At 43.9% G+C, this 24,405-nt stretch overlaps 3 protein-coding genes across 7 annotated transcripts in view; all 3 read right to left on the bottom strand.

Annotated features, from left to right (window-relative positions):
- Positions 1 to 569: 569 nt before the first annotated feature.
- LOC142895319 (E3 ubiquitin/ISG15 ligase TRIM25-like) lies at positions 570 to 8,278 on the bottom strand. Of its 2 annotated transcripts, XM_076036258.1 has the most exons (8): positions 8,125 to 8,278; positions 5,859 to 6,474; positions 5,486 to 5,581; positions 5,136 to 5,369; positions 4,881 to 5,049; positions 4,703 to 4,753; positions 4,426 to 4,596; positions 570 to 1,303 (listed from the first exon to the last, which is right to left on the bottom strand). In XM_076036258.1, the coding sequence occupies exons 2-8, from the start codon at positions 6,453 to 6,455 to the stop codon at positions 1,161 to 1,163; spliced, it is 1,461 nt and encodes a 486-aa protein (XP_075892373.1). In that variant the 5' UTR covers positions 6,456 to 6,474; positions 8,125 to 8,278; the 3' UTR covers positions 570 to 1,160. The 2 variants fall into 2 exon arrangements, with proteins under 2 accessions (XP_075892373.1, XP_075892382.1); XM_076036267.1 differs by lacking the exon at positions 8,125 to 8,278 and having other exon boundaries at positions 5,859 to 7,022.
- Positions 8,279 to 9,030: 752 nt separating this feature from the next.
- Positions 9,031 to 14,671, bottom strand: LOC142897945 (E3 ubiquitin/ISG15 ligase TRIM25-like). The gene is made up of 10 exons (XM_076040605.1): positions 13,998 to 14,671; positions 13,753 to 13,848; positions 12,980 to 13,213; positions 12,619 to 12,879; positions 12,491 to 12,509; positions 11,354 to 11,374; positions 11,162 to 11,227; positions 10,769 to 10,903; positions 10,142 to 10,201; positions 9,031 to 9,913 (listed from the first exon to the last, which is right to left on the bottom strand). Exons 1-10 carry the CDS (start codon positions 14,592 to 14,594, stop codon positions 9,354 to 9,356), a joined length of 2,049 nt encoding a protein of 682 aa, XP_075896720.1. The 5' UTR covers positions 14,595 to 14,671; the 3' UTR covers positions 9,031 to 9,353.
- A 1,454-nt stretch (positions 14,672 to 16,125) lies between these two features.
- Positions 16,126 to 24,405, bottom strand: part of rptor (regulatory associated protein of MTOR, complex 1) — a 122,192-nt gene continuing 113,912 nt past the window's right edge. For all 4 annotated transcript variants that reach the window (XM_076036038.1, XM_076036053.1, XM_076036047.1 and 1 more), the window contains 6 exons: positions 22,191 to 22,297; positions 21,253 to 21,380; positions 20,121 to 20,207; positions 19,926 to 20,042; positions 19,583 to 19,712; positions 16,126 to 19,003 (listed from right to left, as the gene is read on the bottom strand). In XM_076036038.1, the coding sequence (XP_075892153.1) occupies positions 18,935 to 19,003; positions 19,583 to 19,712; positions 19,926 to 20,042; positions 20,121 to 20,207; positions 21,253 to 21,380; positions 22,191 to 22,297 (638 nt within the window). In that variant the 3' untranslated portion in view covers positions 16,126 to 18,934. The remainder of the gene's footprint in view (positions 19,004 to 19,582; positions 19,713 to 19,925; positions 20,043 to 20,120; positions 20,208 to 21,252; positions 21,381 to 22,190; positions 22,298 to 24,405) is intronic.

The raw sequence follows: 24,405 nt of genomic DNA, 5'->3' as shown, positions 1-24,405 counted from the left end.
TTCTGCTGTTTTATATAAGACCTCCCCCAGTTCCAGCCTTTTAAATAGACTTTCACTTAGAAGTTGACGGTTCAGTGCCACTAGAATCACAATAGCAAGCCATGATGTCATCGTTGTTGCAGTGTACAGCAAACTCACAGCTGCTGAAATTGACACAGGAATCCATTGATATTCATGTGTTGCCATTGCTTGTGGACTGTGTTCATTTGCGGGGAACGGTCTGACGATTTCATTGTTTTTCTTGCTGACTTTTTTTGCCACAGAAATCCGTCCAGATGGTGTGATGAAGCAATATATTTGGCAGCAGTAGCACGTAAAAACCGCAGCATGTTAAGTGCTAAAGTTGATAAAGAACCACCTTGCTTGTTGCCTGATTGTGTGCATTGACACTTGAAAAAGACTTCTTGTTTGACATTCGATGTCCATCAAGCTGACTCTTAACGCTCAAACTTTGATTTGAATTAAGCGGGATGTGACCCTGAAAAGAACCCTGTGGCCACTTATCAAGAAAAACACTGAAAGCCAAAGATATTCATGGAAAATATCGCTAAAGGGGACAAAAACAGGAACTGGTATGAGTGAATTTAATGAAGGGACATTATGAATTTGATGCCATACTCGTAGATATTTTCATACACTTACTTAGCCTTGTTTTTAATCTCATTACAAACAAAAATGAAGAACTTTAATTATAGTCTTATAAACAAATGTAGGCAATTGCAGAATCATGATTAACTTGGCAACAAAAAATTGTAGTTGATCACTGCACACCACTGAAACACAACCATACTTGCAAAGGGCAGTTTTAATCAGAAAGATCTAGACTTTTTTTTTTCTTTCTTTCTTTAAATGTATGCCAACCTGCTTTTTCCAGCAATAAAACAAATAAGAACATATTCTTATCTGGCCAGGTCTTATGGGGAATGCACAGTAGTGATCAGGACTTGGACCCTTGGACTAGCTGACGTGGAAATGCATTCAGCACTTTTTATAGTCTAATAACAGCAATAACTAAAAGCTATCAATGTGAAGGGCAGATCAACCATATGCTATGAATGAAACAACAACCTTAGATGATTATAATCCTAATTCACTTTATCTGAAGGTGAACAAACTTTGTCTTGACTTTACCCATTTCCAGTGCCTGGCACTAAGGACTGCTACTTTTTAGGTTTACCATGTTGTGTGTGGGGTTTTGCTGATTTTCCAGGTGGGTGTTTGGGCCCAGGGTGGCTTTTCTTGCTGGAATCAGACCCCTTTTCACTCTTCTTCGTTCCTCCTGTAGCACCAAAATCCTTTTTATCTTTTTCAAAAAAAGAAGAAGAAAGAAAACCATTGCATTAAACAGTGCACTACTCAAGAAAATGTTTCACTCATTCAAAGTTGTGATGACACTAAAAACTTGAAAGGAAGGCCAAGCTTGCGCGGATAATTGATTTACCTACGTTTTAGCAGGCAGCTCAAGGATCTATTAGTGTGAGTATTGCTGTTACCCTCACTAGCACTGCACAACAACATAGTTGAGCTAAACCCTCCCCAAAGTCAGACTGCAAAAAGCAACAATGTCCAGAGAAGAGCCTTCAGTGTCATTTAAGTTCTTCTTTTAAAGTGAAAATGTCCAGTTCTGGAAAGACAATAGCACCATGCTTCTTTGTATTCATTCTACTGGGGCTTTTGAGGACGACTTGCAGCAGTTGTTCTCTGGCTTTGTCATTATGGTGATGTGCGTTTTCTCAGATAATTCCTTACAAACAAGGCAAGGCAAATTTATTTGTATAGCGCATTTCATACGCATGGCAATTCAATGTGTTTTAGATGATTAAAATGGAAGAAAATAAAAAGCAACCAGAGAAAGTGCAGACTGTATAGGCACGGGAGAAAAGGAAAGTTTTCAGCTTGGTTTTGAAAATATCTACGCTTGGTGAAAGTTTGACTTCTGTTGGTAGCTGATTCCAATGATTTGCAGCACAGTAACTAAATGCAGCTTCTCCGTGTTTATTTGTCACTCTGCTAAGCACCAGTTGTCCTGAGTCCACAGATCTGAGATTTCTACAGGGTTTATATGTACTAAACATGTCACATAAGTATTCCCGGAGCTAACCCGTTTAGTGATTTGTACGCTAACAGTACTGCTTTGAAGTCTATTCTGTGGCTGAGCCAGTGTTAGGTTTTCAAGACTTGTTCAGAGCACGTGTCTCAAGATACTCAGCGATGGTGGTCCTTTTTTCTTTACTTCCAAAGAGAATAATCTTGGTTCAGTTGAAGGGGGCCTAATATGGACCCCTGGGGGACACCACTAGTCCTTGCCAGTTCTTCAGGTTCATAGGTGCCGATTTTAACAAGGTACCTCCTGTGTTCTAAGTAAGATCTGAACCATTTGAGAACCGTTTCTCAGAGTCCAACCCAGTTTTCCAACCTGTGCATCAAGATTCCATGATCCACAGTGTCGAACGTAGCACTAATATCTAATAAGACCAACATAGATACACGACCAGAGTCTGTATTCAGCCTTATGTCGTTTAACACTTTGACCAGGGTTGTTTCAGTTCTGTGGTGAGGTCGGAAACCTGATTGAAATTTGTCCAGAATGCCCACCCTGCCCAGAAAGTCACTAAGCTGATTAAGTACAACTTTTTCAATGATCTTGGCTAGAAAAGGGAGATTTGAGACTGGTCTGTAGTTATTGAGAATAGAAGCATCTTGGTTTCTCTTTTTTAGAAGCGGTTTAACAGCAGCTCTTTTTAGCATCTCTGGAAAGATACCTGATGTCAGAGACCTGTTGACTATTTGCAGTAAATCAGCTTTCAATGAGGGAAGAACAGTTTTTAGAAAGTCAGATGGCATTAAGTCCAGAGTGCATGTTGTTGATCTTAAATGATACACGGTGTATTCTGATACTTTCAAATCAATCAGATTAAACTCTGACTAAACAGTTGAAAGATCAGGTCGAGCAGACAGGAAAACCTCTGCATTCGACTGTGTGGCGTTGATGTTCTGCACTCTCGTTTCAGGGCTTTGACAGCACGAGTATGTCTCCATGGAGGTTTCTGGTTTGTCAATTTCCTTTTAGATTTGACAGGTGCCACAGCATCCATTGCCTTTAAGATGTTTGAGTTGAATTGATTAAGTAGTTCATCAACTGACTCTGCCCTCAGTGTGTCTGCTGTGGCTATGGCTTCAGTAAATTCTGAAGCTGTTTTCTCGTTTATGCATCTGTTGTTGTAAGTAAAGCTGGGAGTTTTGATGTTTTGAGTTAGGTGCATATCGCAGAAGACTGGAGTCATCAATGTGAATGTTAAAGTCCCCTGTTAAGACAATGCAGTTAAAATCAGTGGAAACAAGTGAGAGTAACTCAATAAGGTCCTCATTAAAATCTACGGAACATTTTGGAGGTCTATAAATAATTAAAAATAAAATCTTTGGGTTACCATTTTAAAAAATCCAAGATATTCAAACAAATTAAAGTTGCCGAAAGAAATGTCTGTGCAGGGAAAGGTGTTTCTAAAGAGGACTGCTACACCCCCTCCTTTCTTGCCGCTTCGACACTTATTCAGAAAATTAAAATCTGAAGGCAACGCCTCATTCAAAATTATTGTGCTTGTGTCTTCTGTGAGCCATGTCTCTGTGAGAAATAGGAAATCAAGGCTGGAGGAAAGTATTAAGTCATGAATTAATGTAACAGGATCATTTATGTTTTAATAATAATTGTAGAAGAAGCTGGATATTATTTTGTATAATTTCACAAAATTTAGTAGTAACTCCTGACAATTAAGCCTCCTTTGTTTAATGTGGAACATTTGTCTCCAAGCTTCAGTCCCCTATGGACACCTGTTGGGGGCACACCCCCCCCATATAAGAGTTTTTCTCGCCTCACCTCTTCCCTTTTGTTCCGTGTACTCCGTGGGAGAGGTGAGCCACAGTGAAGTCTACTTTTAATTTCACAATTTGGTTGCATACTTTAATGTCAATTAATTTGTGTAGGGGGCTCCAGATATGTATCAGCAGTTGACGGAGGATTTTGTATTGCACTTTCTGTTGTCAGTTGCCAGAATAAACGGAGATAGCCTCCAGAGCTGAACACGGTGTGAGTCACTCAAACTCAACACAACGCAAATGACACGATTCAACCGGTTACATTAATAATGACTTGTTGTGTAAGGATGTAATATTCAGTAAAGCTATCTTTAAGACAGTAACAGGAGGCTCTGGGGTAGCTTTACAGGGCACAGCTAGCAGATTGGATCTTTTCAGTCTGTGGTTACTCCTTTGTGTAGGTGATCCTGAAGTGAGGTTCCTCTTTTGACCATGCCACCGGCTGTTCACGATCACCGGTATGTTGTAGATGGCATGGGGGATATCTCAAGTCAAAATGCACAACCTCAATACATGAAACATCCTGTCTCTGCTGGTTTGTGTCTCACTTACTAGTCTTTTGCTGTGCATTATAATGATGAGGCCTGGGGGGACCAGCATGTTGGCCCTGTCTTTGCCATGCTGGATTCCAGACAGGTGGCCTCATATAAAAAGGAACTGATTGGATGAATTGAGGGATGGGTGGTGGGGGTGGTGGAACATAGGTGGAGGGACCCGCTGGCACTGAAAGAAAGCAGAAACATGTTTGTCTGCGACCATCACGTTGTTAAGTCTCATGGGAGATTTCTAAAGGAACATTTTGTCTACACAGGTTAATTCATCACTGTACCTGCTTCTGGTTGAGAGCCAGCACTTTCAGCAGGGGTTGTGGCTTTTTCATCTGTGAAAGAGAAACAGAATCACTTTAGTCCACAAAGTCCCCAGAACTGACAGCACTACTGCTATAGACCACTGTCACACTGGAACATCTACGTGTTCTTTATGGAAACTGAGGAAGGTTCAATCACCTGATTTAAGTTTGGACAGTCTGACATCAACCGGTTCCTGAAAAGTCTGAGTCAGGAGGTTCTTTAGCTCGTCAGCAAACGTCTGTCTTGCCTTCACTCTTGCTGAGTCAAGGTTGATTCTGGGCGTGTGCGGGTCAAACTTCACTACCGCGGGCAAGTCAAACGAAGTCTGAGAGGACATAAAAACACTTTGATTGTCAAACATTTCCTTTTTTGCTCCAAAGGGAAGTTTCAGACTTGGAGAGTTGGTCCCACCTGCAGGAAGGACATGCTCTGGGACTGACTCAGTTGACTGTTAATATCTTCCTTGGCTTTTTGCAAGGCTGTAATATTCACAGTCAGCCTCTTTGTGAAGTTGCCCAGTTTATTTTGACTGGCCATTAGCTCGTGTTCCACCTCCAGTTGCGCCTCCTTTTCTTCCTGGGCAAGCAAGTCCCGCATCTGCTGGTACACAACAGCTAATGCTGTTTTCTTTTTTGCTGCTGCATCCTTAAAAAAAAAAAAAAGAGTTGAAAAAGAGCCTGAAAACATCAAGACAGCCCGACTGATGAATGTGCGGGCGTCATTTTATATGTTTGTTCCTCATCTTACTAGGTCGACCTTACCTTTATCTTGAGCTGCACATCATCGATTTGATTCAGAACTGTCTCAGTCCTCTCAATCTTCCCATTGAGTAGACTCAGCTTATCTGTGAGATCAACCTGATGGACAGATGGATACTAATCAGAGCTTCTGGACACAGAATGTGGTTTGCTCCACTCATCTCCTCGTCCTCACAACAAAGCAACAATTCCTTAAAAAGGCGAATATGGCCTTGAAGTTTGAAATTGACTGGCAATGGGTCAAACGCTTCGATCAATTCTTCAACATTTAAATGGCAAATCATTTTGTCCTTTTGACTTTTGATGCTCTTGTTGAGATAAAAATGAAGTCAGCAGCCTAAATGATTAATTGAATGAACGTGTTGGTGTCACTCACCTCCTTCATGGTCCTCTGCTCCTCAGGAGACATGAAGGGGCAGCCTTTGTGGACCTGCTGCAGACAGAGGCTGCAGATCGCTCGCTCATGTTGGCTGCAGAAGAACTCCATCAGCTTGTGGTGGTCCGAGCAGATCCTCTCCAGCAGGTCCCTGACAGGCTCGCTCAGCTGGTGGAGACTGAAATTTGGATTCTCCCGGTGAGGGCGCAGGTGTTCCTCGCAGAAGGAGGCCATGCAGGTGAGGCAGGTCCGGGAAGCTTCGGTCTCCATGCATATATCACAGCGAATGACATCCTTCCCTTGGGGTTCGAGCTCCGCCACCTGCAGCTTTACCTCGGCCCTGCTCGCCCTCTGGTTGAAGGTCTCCACCACAGCGCTGAGGACCGTGTTCTTCTTCAGCTCCGGCTTACCGGGGAAGACGGTGCGACACTGGGGGCAGATGTAGGAGTCGGTCCAGGTCTCCAGGATACAACTCTGGCAGAAGTTGTGTCCACAGGGGATGGTGACTGGACAGCTGAAGGGACTCAGGCAGATGGAACAGGTCAGTTCCTCCTCCAGACTCATCAGAGAGAGCTGACTATCAACAGTGGCTTCCATATTCTGAGTTCAGATCAGGCTACAAAAAAGAAACAGAACTTAAAGGAATCAGTTTCAACATTTTGGCAACTTCCCCACCTGCCATAATCTCTACAGTCATATCAGAGGATTGTTTGAGATCTGGGGTGTAGACGGGAGCTGCTCAGCAAACAAAACCCATTAAATACACAATCCAGTAACTCCAAAATGTTCTTGTGGAAAAGTGGAATGCACGTTTACCACGCTTAGGAATATTAATGACCAATTATGTAACATATACACTCATGAAGCAAATACTGCTATTTTGTGGAGCAAACCACTGGGCGGAGTGACACAGTTACCACCTCAGACAATGCCGTAGTTGTTTGTTTTCACTTGGAATATCATCAGCTGGACATGTGGTTGAGGGTTGTTTAAAGAAATATATATATATTTGTTCTGAAAAATGATGGCTTACCCGTGTGAAAAATTGCTTTGAAAAGATGAATGAAGTGGAATATAATGAAGAGTTACAGTAAAGCCTCCTCTGTGTATTCTGTCTCAGATAAATAAGGTTCTGGGTCTTGGTTAATAAAGAAATCATCACTGCTATCCACCATTAAATCCACCACGATCAAACCTTAGCAAACTCGGTTTATGACGAGAGAAGTTGCAAAGTACACAACTTTTGTAACCAGCTCAACCAGCATGTTTGGAATGTAGTTCCGTATTTGCCTTCTAAAACAACTCTGTCCCATGTTATTATTTCATAGTGTGGTGAATGTGTCACAATGTGTGATCCAATACGGAGCTATTTTTGATAGCATTCATCCTTTCAGAATCACTTCCTGACATCCAAGTGTCACAAAAGTGTCACAGGGTGTGCACAATATTTGTCTGAAGATGTACGAAACTAAAAACAATCATTGTGACTCATGATTCGATTCATCAGATGTAGGAAAAAAATGCTGTGGGTTAACTTTATTATTCCTGTTAAACTGTTTGATGGCCTGACTTCAGTAAACAGGCTTTCTTAGGTTTCGATTCCACCTTTTAAAAAAAAATCCGCTATTTGACCACTAGATGGCTGTGCTTATCCCGACACTGTTCAACATATAACATTTAGCGAATCATTGTATCTAGATTGAGGTAGATTTTTGACTAAATTAGACAGTACAAATGGACATGTGAGGTATCATTGGAAAGCCTGGCAGCTCTACTATCACAATCAGCTGAGACATTTCACGGGAAATCATTTTTGCCATTTTGGGGGGACTTCAAAGTAGGCAACTCTGTCATTCACATTACTGTATTTCTCATCTCTGTTCATGATTATTTCAAGTAATGGAAGCTGGTTCCCAGCGTCAGCAGAGCGACCGCGTTGGCGCTCTGCGAATGTGGTGCCAACTGCGTAGTCAATTATTGCACAATTCAATAGCGTAGAAAAAGGGATCACAGAGGCGCATTTTTCCGTGATGTGACCTGGAACAAATATGCACTCACACATTTGCCTCTCTTATACGCTCTTATTACAATGTCAGTCTAAAACCCCTGGACGTGAAAAAGTCTCTGAAGGTTGAAACCAGGTGTCAATAATTCTTTGAGACCAACAGAAACACACAGTGTCGCTCGACAAAAAGAGGAAGCGAGATGCTATTCGGTGCTATAAGTATGAGACACTTTTACGTTGGCTCAAAACAAAATGACATACCAGTGATAAGATAGAGGGCAGCTGCTGTTCTCCTGATCAACTCCAGTGTCAATAGGCAGAAGAAGCTCGTGACTTCTGCATTATGACGTCCTTGCAACTGAGTAACTTGTGGGCGTGGTTCCATTTCTATCACAGAGGCATGCCTTCTGTGATACGTCATCAAAAAAACAAATATATGCTTCCTTTTGTTTACAATCTGTCCCTTTAAAATAAAAAGTAAATAATAGCTTACAGGCAACTGAAAATTGCCTGCTAGTGAGCAGGGGGGCATAGCAACATCCTCGCCCTATAAAAGGTCGTCTGCACACCTGCGACCGGTTATGGGAAGTGAATGTGTTTGTAGCTATAGCTGTATATGATCCTCTGCTGAAATAAATGTATGTTCAAACCAAACATTGGTCTTGTCCTTTATACGCTGTTGTAACTGTCGAAAGCATAAATTAAACAGAAATAAAAGAACAATGTGTAACTGAAGAAAATATCGACGGATGTGAAGGTTGGGTAGGGAATGCATGCCTTGTTTTCACCGCAATGGGCTAGATGAAAACTATGAAAAAGACTAAAGGCAGCGCTTAGTGATACATTTTGGTTTATTGTATTACATACATTGTTACCAATGCTGTAAAGTGCATAGATTAAGAACAGTTTTATTTACTGTGCTATGTACTGTATATGTCTAAGGAGATTCATAATTGTTATTTTTATAGTTCTTTTTTGCTCAAGACAATGTACAGCTTGATGTTAGAATGGACTATATGCACGGTGAATGCAGACGCACACATCTGCTGGACATTAGGACCCTCGGAAGCATTCAAAACCTCAACAATTTCAAACGCAAACATGTCGTAGTATTCCCTACTGTCCTACTTCTAAGTCCACTGAAAGGATGGAAGTGTTACAAAATCTGCACACTACACTTTTCATAACATTCATTTTATTTTTGCTGCACGTGGCACAAATAAATGCCCAACAGGGAGGAGAAAACTTTTGTGCCAAGCAAGAAATACTCAACAAACTGCACATTATGTCATTGTCAACTTCTTGGGCACCATAGGAAATCCAGATCCAAGTGTAGCGTACAGAAAAGAACCCATCCCCCACCACATTATTGAATACACCGTGAACTTCAAGTAGCTGGCTTTCAAGAATCTTTGAGTTGATTGCTTCAGTCATGCAGTCAATGCTTTGGGCTGCTACTACAAATTTTCCTGAGTCGTGGGCCACTTCAGTCATGCAAGAGCATCCGCTGGTGCTGGCTGCAGCTTGGGCAAAGTAATTGAGGAGCCAATGGAGGAAATCCAAAAAGCAGGGTACACCACCCCGCTGCAGCCGGAGGGGAAGACAAAAGAGTGGAAGGGATACGCTTTGTCTGCCACGTTAAAGAACGTAGTGGTGCCCTCTTCACAATCCAGCAGCACGCCCACGCGCTTTGGGTCGGCGTTGCCCAGCGGTGTTTCTCTGTTGTCATACCAGGCAGACAGATGGCCATGGAGCCACTCCACGCTCCAGGACTGAGCGTTGCGCCCCAGTCGGCTCAGGGGACCTTTGCAGTCCAGACTGCTGTAAGACAGGCCGATGGCCATGATGTTGCTTTTGTACCGTTGCACCTCCCAGTAGTGGCGCCCCCTGGAGAATGCCACGGAGGCGAGCACCTGGGAGCAGAAGGTGAAGCGTTTGGGGTTGTCCGGGTAGTTCCCGTGCTGTGTGGCGACGGTGGCTTTAGTGAAGCCCTGGCTGATTGCGATGCGCTGGTGGGCCGTCCTTAGATCGAAAGTGAGTTTGGTGCCATCTAAAGGAAAAAAACTCCAATGAAAACATTTACTCTAAGACAGTCGCAGAAAAGAGTTGTCTGGTCACGGAGCAGAGAAACCCAACCCAACACACCTGAGGGCACACAAGTGCCCGCACCATCATCCATCGTTCATGTACGAATGCTGAACCTCGCCCCAATTTTACTCTCCAACATTTGTCCGTAACTCTGCCTCCAACACCGAAAATGATGCATTGGTGTACTTACATTTCAGGAGGTCGTGTCTTCTCACAGCACATGTTATGTCTATGGGATTATCCAGCATTTCTATAACGATAGAGATATCATATGGCCGTCACCTTATCAGACATTAACATTAAAACATCTTGGATACAAAAGATGTTTTGGGCCAGTTCAGAGCAACATTTTTCCCGAGGTTTGGATGTTTCCATTGACTTTGAATTCACGCAAATCAAAGTGGCAAAGAAATGAATGCCAAATGGAACAAAAAACATGACACCGAATGTGCTAAGAGAGGAGCCCAACGCATTAGAAATAGTGTGATTATGGTTTTTTTTTCTATACTGATTCAAATAGAATATCTGAAGCAGTAAAAAAAAAAACAGCCGTATTTGAATACTACCAGGGCATAATATGGTAGAAGCTGTGTCAAATACTAATTTCGAAACAATGGGGTCAACTCTCAAACAGGTGTTTTGATGACGTTTGACAGTGGGCGCAAATTATTCCAAGAGTTGCAGTTCACTTCCTGCAGACGAGGGAGACCTCTTGTGGACATTTTGAGGTCTCTCATTACAAATATTGGACACGCTGTTTGAAAGTCAATGTAACAGCTGCATGAGGCGCATTTGCGTGTTTATGGGATGTACCAACCTGGTTTCTTTTTGGGCACGGCAGTGGGAGTGCAGTCTGTGGCTTTCTCCTTCCCCTCAAACTCTAACAAGTTGTGCAGTGAGTGGGCTTTATGCCTGGTGAGTTTAGTCAGCTGGAGGTCATCCTTGGGTGGTTCTGAAAAACAAAATGAACCTCATGCTTGTTTTATTCATTGCGCATTTGATCAGATTTTTTCTTAAACAGCTCAAGCCATTTTTAAAAATCACAGATGAAAAGAGTAAGTTGTCAAAGCATTGTCGGACTGGCCCATAAAACGCATGCTGCGTTCAAATGTCCTGCATGGAGTCAGAGCATTTTCATTTTCCAATCCTCGAATTACTGTTCAAGTAAACATAATAAGAACGATTAAATGTGGAAAAAGCATGTGCTTACTTTTAGAATATTTCTTTGGACCCGACTTGGAGTGAAAGCCTGAATCCCCTGAAGTCCTTTGCAGCGCTGTATTTCAATCAGGCAGACCAAGAAAAGATAAAAATATAAAATAAAAACTTTTTAATCATTTACTTGGAACCGGCTTATTGGCAATATAATTTTATTTAAAGATTATTCTGGACGCTGACATACCTGGGTGAAATCCAGTGCTTTCTAAGATCATTTAGTGTAATTTTGTGATGCAATTAAATTTTGTTCACGGAAAAAACTGGAGTGCAACAATAAAAAAAGCCAAGTTTCAAGACAAGCGTCATTGCTGAATTAAACAGGCCATAGCTGTAAATATGGTGCTGAAAGTAGTTACCACTTTACACCAGGAGATGGCAGACACCTGTGGCTTCAATCTGAGCAGCATTTGGGGGGGGGAGGGGAGGTATCTGTGTGTTGCTATTTTTTAATCTGTGTTCTTAAATTTCTTTTTCCATCTGTGTGTGCTGCTACTGCTGCTGGAAGTCTTAATTTCCCCGAGGGAGTCATCCCAAGGGGATCAATAAAGTCTATCTATCTATCTATCTATCTATCTTATATTCAGATTTTGGAGTATAAATAGAGAGAAAGCCTCAGTCAAGGAGACGAGGAAGTGGTTGTAGTGGGAGCGGAGAGAGACAGCGAATTTTACTGAGAATACATTGCCAAGAGGTTTCTTCGTTGACAAAGTACTTGGTCAAGTAATGTCTGACTCAGACAAAGAAGAGGAATATTCGCACTCTGACGATGATGTTCAGTTGTCCAGTGAGAGCAAAGTCTGCCGGTGCGTCTTTACGCAGCAGCAGCGAGTCGAAGCACCTCGACAGTCACCAGGCAGCACATGCTTGGCCTCAGCGTGGCCGGGGTGTAGTGGGAGTAATCGGGGAAGGAGGATGAGGGGACGTGGTGGGGGAAGCAGGGGTGCTCAAAACACCGCTAATGGTGACGGAGGGCGCAGTGAGTTAGTGATCAACGTGGTAGAAGCTGTGGGAGGAAACGCCCAGCCAGTGCTGGTGGAGCAGGGATGTTCGCGGTCACCCTGTAAATTACAGTGATGATGGCTGAGTCTGTTTGAGGTATGTGGAAAATTATCAAAAGTGGATAAAACATTTTGATGAGCCTGTGGGGTCTTGTGGAGACAGGGATCTGACCAAAAACAAACAAACAAAAATGTACTCCTTTCACAAAGTTTGGGTCATACTGAAGATTTTTCACAATTATCTCTAACCAATTTCAAGTGCCAGCCATTTGAAATCTTGATATCAAAATTGAATATTTTCTTGAAAAAACTCTGGCTGGCACTTACAGGGTTAATATAGGGCTTTTATAAAAATTGAACCACAATGAAGATCAAGAAGAGGTTCTCTTCTTCTTTCTCTTATTCGCTTGTCAATTAAAAAAAAAGTCAGCATAAGATTGATTCAAAGCACTCGCTCACGATGGAAAAACTGCTGCGACGCCAAGTTTCCTGAATCTGCCAAACGTGTCACGTGTACTGTGAGAGACGTACCAGCATATTCCGCAGGTTTAAACTTCAGTTGTCTCTCCTCAACAGGCTGTTTCCTCATCTCTGTCAGGTGCTCCTTCAGCGCAGCAGCAAAGTCCTGAGCCGCGGTCACCTTCTTGGAGTGCAGGTTGATCCGAGGGGTGAAAGGGTCAAACTGCGTCGCTGCGGGCAGGTTGACTGAAGCCTTAGGGAGAGGGGGAACACGGGCGAAGCAAAGTGCCACATTTTGGGTTCACTGAAAGAGGAAAGATTTTCTCCTGCCATCAGAGGAATGTTCATCACACCTGTAGAAAGGCCAGCGTCTGGGGCTGAGCCAGCAGACAGCGGACGTCTTCCTTTGCTTTGCTCATACTCTTAATGTTCCAGGAGAACTTCTTCATGAGAGCTTTAAGGTGGAAATTGCTACTATCCAGCTCGCGGTCCACTGCGTTCAGACCGTCACACTCCTCTCGGGCCAACAAGTCTCGAATTTGCTGGTATTCCGCTGAAACTGCCTTCTTCCTCTCCAGAGCCGATTCCTAAAGGACGATCATTTAAAGGAGGCTGCGTTGATTTATGTGCAAGAAACCAGACATTAGCTGCGACTCCATTACAGTTTTTGATACTCGACGAAGTACAGTTGCCATTTGCAGGTGTTTCCACTGAATGGTGTGAAGCGCATAAGACGTAATTCTGGTAAAATCTAGTCTCGCAGGACGAGATTTTACCAGAATTACGTCTGCGTTTGTTTGCTGTCCAAACAGAACGCGGCATTTTCACTTGAAGTGAACTGGTCACGTAACCCTCGTACGTCACGTCCGGTGACACATAAATGTGAAAAAAGTGTTTCCATGACACTTTTGTGATATACCTCTATATCGATGCATCTGAAAAACCACGGCATGAGAGCGTAAAAACCTTTTAGTGACATTAGAGAGGTTTTTGGAAATTTTGAAGTTTCCAAGTTTTAAATTGCGATTTTTTTGGTTTTGAGCGATTCGAGTTGGGATGGAAACGCAGATAATGAAATGAAGATCTTAGCAAAAACAACATCAGAGTGTATATTATATAATACTACCTTGAGCTTGTTTTGCAATTCCACAATTTCAGCTAGAACATCTTCATTCCTCACAATCTTCCTGTCCAAGAGGTACAACTTTCCTTTCAGCTCAGACTAAAGAAAAACATAGATGCTTTAGAGAAGTTCATACATTTTTTCTTGAGCAACGAGCACTGTTGTATGAATAAGGAAGATACAAGTCTATCAACAGTCATATCATAGTCTGCATTGACATTGACATTATTTGCACTTGTCAGACACACCTCCTTCATGGTCCTCTGCTCCTCAGGAGACATGAAGGGGCAGCCTTTGTGGACCTGCTGCAGACAGAGGCTGCAGATCGGTCGCCCATGTTGGCTGCAGAAGAACTCCATCAGCTTGTGGTGGTCCGAGCAGATCCTCTCCAGCAGGTCCCCGACAGGCACGGTCAGCTGGTGGAGGCGGAATACAGGGTTCTCCCGGTGAGGGCGCAGGTGTTCCTCGCAGAAGGAGGCCATGCAGGTGAGGCAGGTCCGGGAAGCTTCGGTATGCATGCACGTATCACAGCGAATGACATCCTTCCCTTGGGGTTCGAGCTCCGCCACCTGCAGCTTTACCTCGGCCCTGCTCGCCCTCTGGTTGAAGGTCTCCACCACAGCGCTGAGGACCGTGTTCTTCTTCAGCTCCGGCTTACCGGGGAAGACGGTGCGACACTGGGGGCAGATGTAGGAGTCGGTCCAGGTCTCCAGGATACAACTCTGGCAGAAGTTGTGTCCACAGGGGATGGTGACTGGACAGCTGAAGGGACTCAGGCAGATGGAACAGGTCAGTTCCTCCTCCAGACTCATCAGAGAGGGCTGACTATCAACAGTGGCTTCCATGTTTGGCTTTGGACCAGGCTCCCAGGGAGAAACAAGTGTAATGTCCTTTCTGCCAGAAAACCCAGACACAGATAACTTAAACATTCTCTGTCCTTCTACTCTATCACTTTAACACAACTACAGTATCTTAAGGACAACAACAACACTAATAATAAACATTACTATATTTGTGTTTTGTCTGCTTAACTGAAAACACTTCCAGAACTTTATTTTTCCAGAGGGAATCAATTGGAGCAGTAACAAATACTACTCCTACTCCTAAAACAGCATTATTAATATCAAGCCTCATATAACTTTTCCATTACAGTGGTCAACAAAGCAGAATATGGTGGCTAAGACGTTAAAATCCAAACAGTGTATTTAAATTAGTGATAAATGCAATCAGTTTTTAAAAATGTAGCCTTTTGTCCATTCTATTCGTTCGTTTGTTTGTTTTGGTGACAATGTTGACGGTTCCTCAGTTCAAAGCCGCCGTTGGCCTGCAGTCAGGGTGCCGAGCCAGTATTTGACTTCACTGGGAGGTGAACCGCACTGTACCCACAGTGTAAACAGTTTTGTTTCCAGCTACATGCGACCGTTCAGCCTTTCGTCAATTTCTGTAAGCAAAAGTCCCATAGCAAACACCTAAAGATGCACGGCACACACGCCAATTGTTTGCTAATTAGTCTTAAAGTGCCGCTTCGACACCTGACCATGTTTTGAGAGTAGAAACTCTCACCTTTACACCGACAAAGTCGTGCTCAAAGTCGCTAACCCCCGTCAAACAAGGCGAAAATGCAGCAAGAAATACGTTGTCACGAAAGATGAAATACCTACCAAGCGCTACACAGGCTTAACTGAGGGAAACACATGGGAAACAAACGGCTCGTGAATTGGCGGCGGCTTTTACCCGTGAAGGCCTTCAAATTAAAAGCACCAGATAGACATAGCGATGATGAAATTTAAAAGAAACACATCCCCCCCCCCCCCCCCCCCCCAAAAAAAAAAAAAAAAGATTTAAACTGAACAACGTTATCACTTCATAATTCAAAATAAAATAAATATGGAAAACATCACATGTATTTATAAAAAGGGGACTGGAATAGCTCTTGTTGGTCCAAAACTTTCTCCAAAAATGTCGACCCCTACTGGTAAAACTGTAAAATTAAGTCTCCTCCATAGACAAGTCAAAGAAAGTACTCAAAAATTTGCATGGGACTTTTTTTTTTTTTTTTCAATTATTATTATTATTATTATTATTATTATTATTATTATTATTATTATTATTATTATAATATAATAAAAACATGATCTACAAATGAGATTGTTTGTTGCATTACATATTGTTGTTGTTGGTGGGGCTCATTGGGTGCTCAGCACCCTAAAGTTTCACTCCTAGAATCGCCCCTGCTTTATCTAACTTGTTGATTCCAAAAGAAGTTTGCCAAGTCTTAACCACAGTTTCTCCTAAACGACGTGGCTGTGGCTGAAATATGCCAAACGCACGTGGACAACACTGCTTCAAATGAATATGGCAACAAGAGAGACAATCTGGTGTGGTATTTGGTTTATTTCATCCATTTCACGCCTCACTTTAAATCCATGACCAGCGACAAAGTCTGGTGTCACAGGGATCAATCTGATTGTTTGCACACATCCTCTCTTTCTGCCGTGGTAAAAGCCTTTCCTTTATGTGCAGATAGAAAAAAAATCCCCTTAAAGTCAATGTTTGGAGACACACGTGATCTTCCGGGGGAATTGTTTGGGCTGCTCGGCCGCAGGGTTGAGGGTCGGCGAACACAGTGAAGGTGGTGGTGGTGGTGGTGGTGGGGGATGGGGGGGGGGACTGGTGTAGTGGCGCCACCTGCTCAACTGCAGGACAATCCGCCTTGAAGGTGCGCTGACCTGTAGCCCATCTGCCCGTTTATCCATCAGGGAACAACAATGACTTGGATGACACACAAAGACGTGGTGGTGTGAGCCTTCCAGGACAAATGAGATGGGAAGGATCGGCGTAGCAGGGGGCGTGGCAAAGTTAGCGTAATACACCCTAACATACACAGCATAATTGTGTCAGTGACACAGTTATGCTGTTCACATTTTTAAGGCAGGAGAATAAATGAACACACACACACACACACACACACACACACACACACACACACACACACACACACACACACCAGAATAGAAGCAAGATTTTAAAAGGCAACATAAAAAAAAGCCTCAGAGAAGATGCATGTATGCGCACCAAAAAAATAAAATAAATGAAAATGGCCGTAGCTCCTCCACATTGAAAAGAGTGGAGGTGTGATCCAAAACCAGCAACACAAACACAAACACAAACACATGCAGGCCACCTACTTGTGCTATGACACCACATTAAGTCCGGAGCTCAGACTGAGGTGGCTCATAATTTACCTGAGTGAGATCCAGGACTGTGACTGAGACAGAAACAGCGAGTGTGGTCACAAGGTCTAGAGTGCGACAGCACAGGTGCTGCACCTGTTGCCTTCAAAGAAGACATCAAAGCAAATTCATCTTCTTTTCAAATTAAAAACCAACACCTGCGGAAGGCAGGTATATGTATATATACACATATATAGATAAATATGTGTATATATATGTATACACATAGATACATATATATGTATGAAAAAAATATATACATATATATACACATACACACATAGATACATATACATATGTATGTACAGTATGTATGCATATATGTATAAATATGTGCCTTGTCTTTCATTCACAAGTGCAAGACAAAAACACCAAAATAAAATTCATAGTATGTTTACACACCTGGCAATAAAATCTGATGCGGTGCCCAGTTTCGAGTTTTCTAAAACGGATTGTGTGCGTGTGTGTGTGGTCAAAGGCTGTTGTGACAAGCTTGAGGAAAAGAAAACAATCCATCAAACAAACAAAGCTGCCCCTCAAAGCGACTTGAGGAGCTCAAAGAGAAGAACAAGGCTGAGGGGCCGCTGAAGTTGTTCAATAAAAGAAAGTGGGGGACGGCGGTGGTGGTGGGGGTGGGGTGCTGAGGGCTCAGCAAGGGCGCTCAGACTGTAACAGGTCAATCAATCCATCTTCTGCCCGTCACTGGAGTTTGACGGCGGTAAAAACTCTGCAGTCTCGACGCTGCAGGTCCAAGAAACAGGCGGAACTCTGTGGCGATTGTGTTGCTGTGCTGCGACACCAGCAGTGCTGCAGGGCGGCTTCCCTCCACCTCACTCCGTGCTGCCGAAAACAACACAAAAACAAAACAAAGCACCATTTCCCATCGAAAATGTCTGGTAGGAGCACGACAGGTGGAGTCATGAGAGCTTTTTTTTTTTTTTTTTTCATCAATATTATTATTTTATTGCTGTGTGCGTCAGTCACTCCAGGCTGCGTCGGCTCCGTCGACTCAGGAGGAGACCCCTCACTCACTGGTTAAAAAGGGTGTGTTTCATCCTGAAGGCCAGGAGGGCATTTCCCTTTATTTACAGATTGTACGCTTCAAAAAAAAAAAGAAAGAAAAAGGAAACACAGCCGGCAGGAAAAAGGGAGGGTTTGCGCTGAAGACACGGTGACGTATGGCACGCTGGGGGAGGAGGGGGCGGGGGGTCTGGCGTGGACACAGGCGCCTCACTGGGGCGTCCTTTCATTCCAAGGCGAAGATGTGCTGCAATCCATCCGACAAGGACGAGAAGACACCAGTCACACGCAGTCCAGCGACTCTGCTGAGCCTGAACGCTGTGAACGTCCTGCCTGGCAGCAGCGGCGGCGCAGCAAAGTAGCAAAGACTTCTTTCCGAGAGTCCTTCGGCTGCGGGGCAGCCATTCCAATTCATGTATAGACACACGAGGGTCCAGCAGGGGGCGAGCAAGAGTTATTCAGCACCAGTGTTTCAATCCCCCCTGACAGGCTCGCTCATGTCACAGTCCGTCCAGGTGAACCCCACAGGTTGGGGTTCACGGTTCCGGACCATTTCTTCTTCTTTTTCTTCTTTTTCTTCTTCTTCTTCTTCTTCTTGTTAAAATAGAACCTCTATTCTTCCTATGTACGCTATTTAAATATACACACATCTCAGCACAGCCAAGTCTACAATCATTAGCTTCATGATAAGAATATGACTAAACAAGGAGTATAATAATAATAATAATTATAATAATAATAATAATAATACATATGTTGCCGTTCGTAGCATAAGTTTTTGTCAGCAGCCGCCACAAGAACATTCAGGGTGATAATTGCATATGTACAACAAAGAAAATTCATTTACATCCCAGGTTTCGAAAGTCAGGCCCATAAGTCACATGGGGGTGTTGGGGTGGGCTTGTGGGAGGGTGGTGGGGGGTGCTGGTGTGTTATCTGAGCCTCTTCTCTGCTGAGTAGATGGACATGTAGTAGTCGTTGCTGCCAACGGCCAAGTGAGGCTGCAAGGGAGACAAAGAGACAATGGCGTGTCAAGTGAGATGATTCATGCCAGCGTTGCCCTCATAAAACATTGTTTGTGTCGTTCATCGTGCGTAAAACTTTAGTAGTAGTTAATTTAGTTGATTAAACCTAAAGCTCAAACACTGACCAGCTAAAGTAAATCAAATGAAAGTTTATCCGGTGACGTCCAATGCAAACTGTATTGATACAGAGCTTCAAACCCACCCCAGAGGAGCAAATTGCTGTACGGAGAAACTAACTAGCACTCGCAATAAGGAGTGGAAGAAGAGCTGCCTGTATTTACCAGCTGCCTACAGCTGCATCACTTGGTGTGCCACACCTTCACCTACTTTTCACAGTCTGCTCAGTTGATTTAATGTAAATGAAATGAAATTCCAACACTTGAAAATTCAATGATAGTTTTTTTTCCTCCTAAAAACTGGTTCAAAATCAAGTTAATTCTGGTCACTTTTGTCATGATGTTATGAACACTTTGCATTATTCCATGTTTTTCTCAAGCCTATCACTAGCTCCTATTTATTATTATTTTTTAAACTGTGGTGGAAAGTGAACGTTACCCAAAAAGGATGGAAGGCCAGACAGCTGATGGCCCCGATCCTCTGTCCCATGAAGCCGTCGTAGTATTTGATGTTGCTGATCACGTCCCCGTTGGCATTGTAGACGGCGATGAACTGGTTCATGGAGCCGCTAGACGTGTCATGAGAAAGAGAGGGGAGGAAAACGGCGTCTAAAACAGCTCTCAAACATCTCACCGGTCAGAAGATGCGTTTCTGTCGCTTAGCGCGCAGGAACGTTCAAACGTGGAAATTGAAGTGGCAGCTACTGGGAGCAGACGAAGGACACAGTGGTCCTGCAGGCGTGTGAAGTTGGTGGAATGAAGCGATTTCAGGGGGGTCTCACCAGGCAAACAGGTTGGCCTGTGGGTGGATGTCCAGGGCCGTCAAGCCCTTCACCGTCTGCAGCACGTTGATGGAGTCCGGCATTCGAGGCTCAAAGAATCGAACATCTCCGTTGACGCTGCGGGGAAGAGGGGTCAAGGTCAGTGCCGGTCACCAAGGAGAACAAGAGATGAGAGGAGATGGAGAGAGCACTCACCTCACGCTGATGATGTGTCCATCCGTCTCCTTCTGCAGATGAGCTTTGACCACCCAGGCTCCGTGCTCCCTGTAGGTCATCACCCGGCTGAGGGGCAGCACACAGAGAAAGCAGCGCAGTGTAAAAAAGGTTAGAATGTTGTGGAAGCTGTCAATCACAACACTGTAAACACACTACTGCATTAGGCTGAGACAGACAATTATTAGATTTCTATTTAGAAACGTAACATAATTACATAATATAAAAAATAAGTATCTATGTGGAAGTTACAACAGTTACATCAGTTTTAGCAGAAAGCTTAAAAACCAAGAGATTTGGCAGCAGGCAGTAAACAGTGGGCTAAATATATCCTATTGTGGAGCATTTGTGGTTTTTCTTTTTGTTATTGGACAGGCCAGGCTGCTCCGCTGGAGTTCTGAATGATGCCACTCTTAAAAAGCGTTGGTTGGCTTGCATGGTTGCCTGTCATGTGGATTAACATCCACTGGGTGGCGCCATGGCATCATGACACTCTCAACGCAGCCAGCTCGTGCCAGAAAACTTCTTAAAAAAAAAAAAAAAAACTAGAAAGAATGCTCCAGGTTCTCATGATTGCACCGCACCTGAACTAACACGGCATAAAGCTCTCTTCCTGATCACAGGAAGTGTGTGAGGAAGTGCGACCCAAATCCTAAAAGCAGAACAGATCCCAGATCCCTCCCTGTGCTTGAATTTAATTTACAATTCAATGAGAAGATTAAAGACACTAAATATGTTCACTAATGAAACGGATGTTTGCAGATGTAAAACTCTAAAAACCAAATCTGTCAAACTGGGTCGGCGTGCTGTGCACTGGTTCTGCTCCAGTCTCACTGGAGGCGGCGGCGACTCCAAGCCTTCGGAAAACTATTAAAGCAGCTTACATTAAAGATTCATGGGCCACTTTGTGGTTTAATTGGTTTATTTTTATTGAACCCTTTGGGCCAAAAAAATGTAAATATGGTTGCATGAAAAAAAGGAAGATGAACAGCTTGTTACATGTAATAAAGACAGATTAGAGAAGTGATTCATGTAGGAGCCACAGTGTGAACAACAGAAAAAACACTCGATTGTTCAGGTAAGCCGCTGCTCTGCACTGCACTCGTTCTCTTACCAGTCATTCGGGCTCATCCTCCGGTCGAATACGCGAACAGACCCGTCGCCCAGACCGGCAGCGATGAGCGAACGCTGGGAATCGCAGGACAAACTGGTCACACAGCTGTCCGCTCCGGTCGGGATGTCCTGGTGGAGTCGACAAACACACACACAAAAAAGAAAGAATGAAAAAAGAAAAGAAAAAGTAGAACAGCTTCTTGTCAACAACGACATGTTCTATGTTGTTTGTCCTTTTGGCCTAGCCTAGCCTAGCCTAGCCTAGCCTAGCAGGACTGTTCACACATGCTCAGATAGATTTTAGGGTCAAATCAAGGCCTTCACGCAGCATTTTCTTGTAAACTTTTTATTTCAGCTTTCAATTATATTAATTCATTAATTCTTGAAATTTCCTTTAATCTGCAGGGCGAAAGTTCCATCTACCTCTGTATGACTGGTCAAGGTATGAGACAAACCTCCATGACACAAACAGTATATTAGATGTAGTGGATCTGTTTAGATTCATAGTTATCGGACAGACCTGGATCAATAACAAACTTTTACCACTGAAGGTTTGATGTCAAAGGTTTGATGTGCGACTGTGCCTCCAACTTCCACTTTAAAAACAAAGCCAAACACACTGTCGCAGTAAAAAGGTAAAACACTTGGGTGTCCCTGTCTTGTCTGTTTTACATCGTTGTGTCTCCACATTGGTGCAAACGTTTGCAGTCAAAGGATTTCAGAAAGTCGGTGCATCAATCTGTACACTTTCAAACATTGTATCTTCAGTGTGTTTTCGCGCCATCAGAAAGACAGAATCCTACAGCCAGCAGCATTAAAGGAGCCGCTTTCAGTTCAGGATTTTGCAGCAGGAGCTACAACCTGCGGATTCTTTTTTTGTTTTTCAAACCTTCCAGCTGTTGATCACTGTGAAAAATACAAAGCAGGTGTGTCGAGTACCTGGACCTTCATCTCCCTGTCAGTGTCCCAGATCCTGACCACGCGGACGTCTCCCGACGTCATGAGGAGGCCCGTCTCCTGCTCCCAGTCCACCACCATGCCGGCACCTGCCAACACAGACAACGTCAGCACGTGGACACCGAGTGATGGAGATGCAACAGGGCCGCTCGCTGTGAACAGACACACACTTTCACTTCAGGCAATAACCGGCATCCGTGACGTGAAGTGGATGAAATGCTGGGCAGGTTCATCACCTCCTTTCACCAACTGCACAAAGCAGTCCTGCCTCCTTCAGAAACATTCTTTTAAAACATATTTTATTGAGTCACAGTCAGAATGGTCATTACAATTAAAGTAGACAACTTTCTTTGATAAGCAACATGGGCCAACAGCCTCCGCCCTACCCCCACCTCACACTTGAGAGACAAGTCAAACAAAAAGGTATATTGTTACAGTGTAGGAAAAGATGATGAAAGAAAAATAATAGAAATAAACTAAATACAGAAATAGAAAGAAAGTAAAATAGATTCAACAGCTGTCCGCATCTCAACCAAACCGGCTCTACCAGGTGATCTACTTGCTCTGTCAGCCCCAGGAACAGACACTTCACCTGAGGACAAGCACACTGGGTAGAATTCTAAGTGCGGTCAAGATGCGCACGCAGTCATGACGGAGAAACTCCTTCAAAAACGTTAAGATCCGAGACAAAATAAACCGCAACACAAACGCCGACTCCTGCACAGACTGCAAAGGCAGCAACTCTCTGCCGACCATTCATCACACGCTGTCACCCGCACGGTGACACCGGAGCGTGTGTGCGAGCGGGTGTGCGCCTCGCGCTGATAGGAGCGCTGCTTAGCATTTTGCGCCCATCCTGACAGGACGAGTGCCTGGAGGCGCAGACGCTGACCCTGGAGCCGAGCACGTCAGCAGATTCTGGCTCCGAGGCTAAAAGCCACTCGAGCGGGAGACCGGGGAGGCAGGACGCTGAAGGCAGCGCCCCTCCCCTGGACCCTGCCTCCCCGGTCTCCCGCTCGAGTGGCAGCGGGAGGTTCGCTGAGGCGGCGAGGAGCAAAACCAGTGAGGGATTCGTCTCAACTTTTGAATGGAGTAGAGGGACAGTGCAGCTAGTTCCAGTGCAGGACTATTCACGTCTGAATGTTGGAACGGATTAGGTGGAAGCCTCTTAAGTATCAAGCCTCCCAGTCCCCAGGTTCGAGTGGCAAAACACCCGTTCACTTTCTTTCTTTTTTTTTTTTTTTCAATTTGTACTCCAAAGCATCGGCAACAAATCAAATGGCTCCAATCAATCGGAGGTCAGACTACGAAAATTACACATTACGTAAAGTAGATTTTTTTTTTTAAACCACAGTTTTCCAGTGCTTCTCCAGCCTGTCAGTCAACTCTCCAGAAATGGCCAATGCCCGTCCTTCTCCTGCATCCTCTGCTTTTCAGAATGTTTCTTTTGGTTTGTTTTTGGAGGAAACCACTTTCACCTCTCCTTGATGAGTGACACCACACTGCCACCTCCACTTGCCACTTTGCAAATGTGTACAAACTCCAACAAAGAATCACTTTTATAAAGAAGCTAGCGCCTACTCTGCTCTGTTTATAAGATTCACCACTAGGAGGTACAGTCGTACCTGGTACCGGGTATTAAAGTTCCTACTCTGTCAGGGTTTTAAGCGAGCCGATTCAAGCCAAAAATGTGACGTCAATAGAGTGCAGGCCACTGACTGGACAGAGACGGGACAACACAGGACGGTTCCTGAGAGCGGCTCCTTCACAAAAAAATTAAACTAATTTTAAAAAATAAACGGCAGATGGCTCGCTAACTATTGCTGCGGTGTAAAGACGAGGTGCATAATGCATCAAGACTTTTAAGGAGCCTTGCTGTGGCGACTCCACCCTCAATGAGGAGCTGCTTAATTCTGACGGAAAGGCAGCTGGACTGAGCAGAGAGGAGTAGAGTCTTTTTGTGTATCACAAATACATAACACGTCTTCACACGTCAGATGTTTAGCAGCAGGACAGTGGTAATGGATAAGACGAGAGAGACAGAACCTGGCGCAATGCGATAACACAAAAATCCCCAATGTGACAATTCCTGTAACAACACCAACCATTTTGCGCTGCGAGCTTCAGGGTTTATTGGGACTGGAGGGAAATTAGGTTTTGATCTTGGTGGAAAAATGTGTTTTTGTCTCGTCTAAAA

Source organism: Nelusetta ayraudi, unplaced genomic scaffold (assembly GCF_046127955.1).
Source record: "Nelusetta ayraudi isolate G7.1 ecotype Tasmania unplaced genomic scaffold, CSIRO-AGI_Nayr_v1 ptg000004l, whole genome shotgun sequence".
Classification (NCBI taxonomy): Eukaryota; Metazoa; Chordata; class Actinopteri; order Tetraodontiformes; family Monacanthidae; genus Nelusetta; species Nelusetta ayraudi.
This window is presented reverse-complemented; position numbering and strand designations above follow the sequence as displayed.

Coding starts and splice junctions, on each gene's coding strand:
- LOC142897945 (XM_076040605.1), bottom strand. CDS start 14,594: ATGGAAGCCACTGTTGATAGTCAGCCCTCTCTGATGAGTCTGGAGGAG. Junction 13,849..13,997: donor AGCAGAGGACCATGAAGGAG/GTGTGTCTGACA, acceptor GTTTTTCTTTAG/TCTGAGCTGAAAGGAAAGTT. Junction 10,904..11,161: donor TCCAAAGAAATATTCTAAAA/GTAAGCACATGC, acceptor TTTGTTTTTCAG/AACCACCCAAGGATGACCTC.
- LOC142895319 (XM_076036258.1), bottom strand. CDS start 6,455: ATGGAAGCCACTGTTGATAGTCAGCTCTCTCTGATGAGTCTGGAGGAG. Junction 5,370..5,485: donor ATGTGCAGCTCAAGATAAAG/GTAAGGTCGACC, acceptor TTTTTTTTTAAG/GATGCAGCAGCAAAAAAGAA. Junction 1,304..4,425: donor TAATGCACAGCAAAAGACTA/GTAAGTGAGACA, acceptor TTTTTGAAAAAG/ATAAAAAGGATTTTGGTGCT.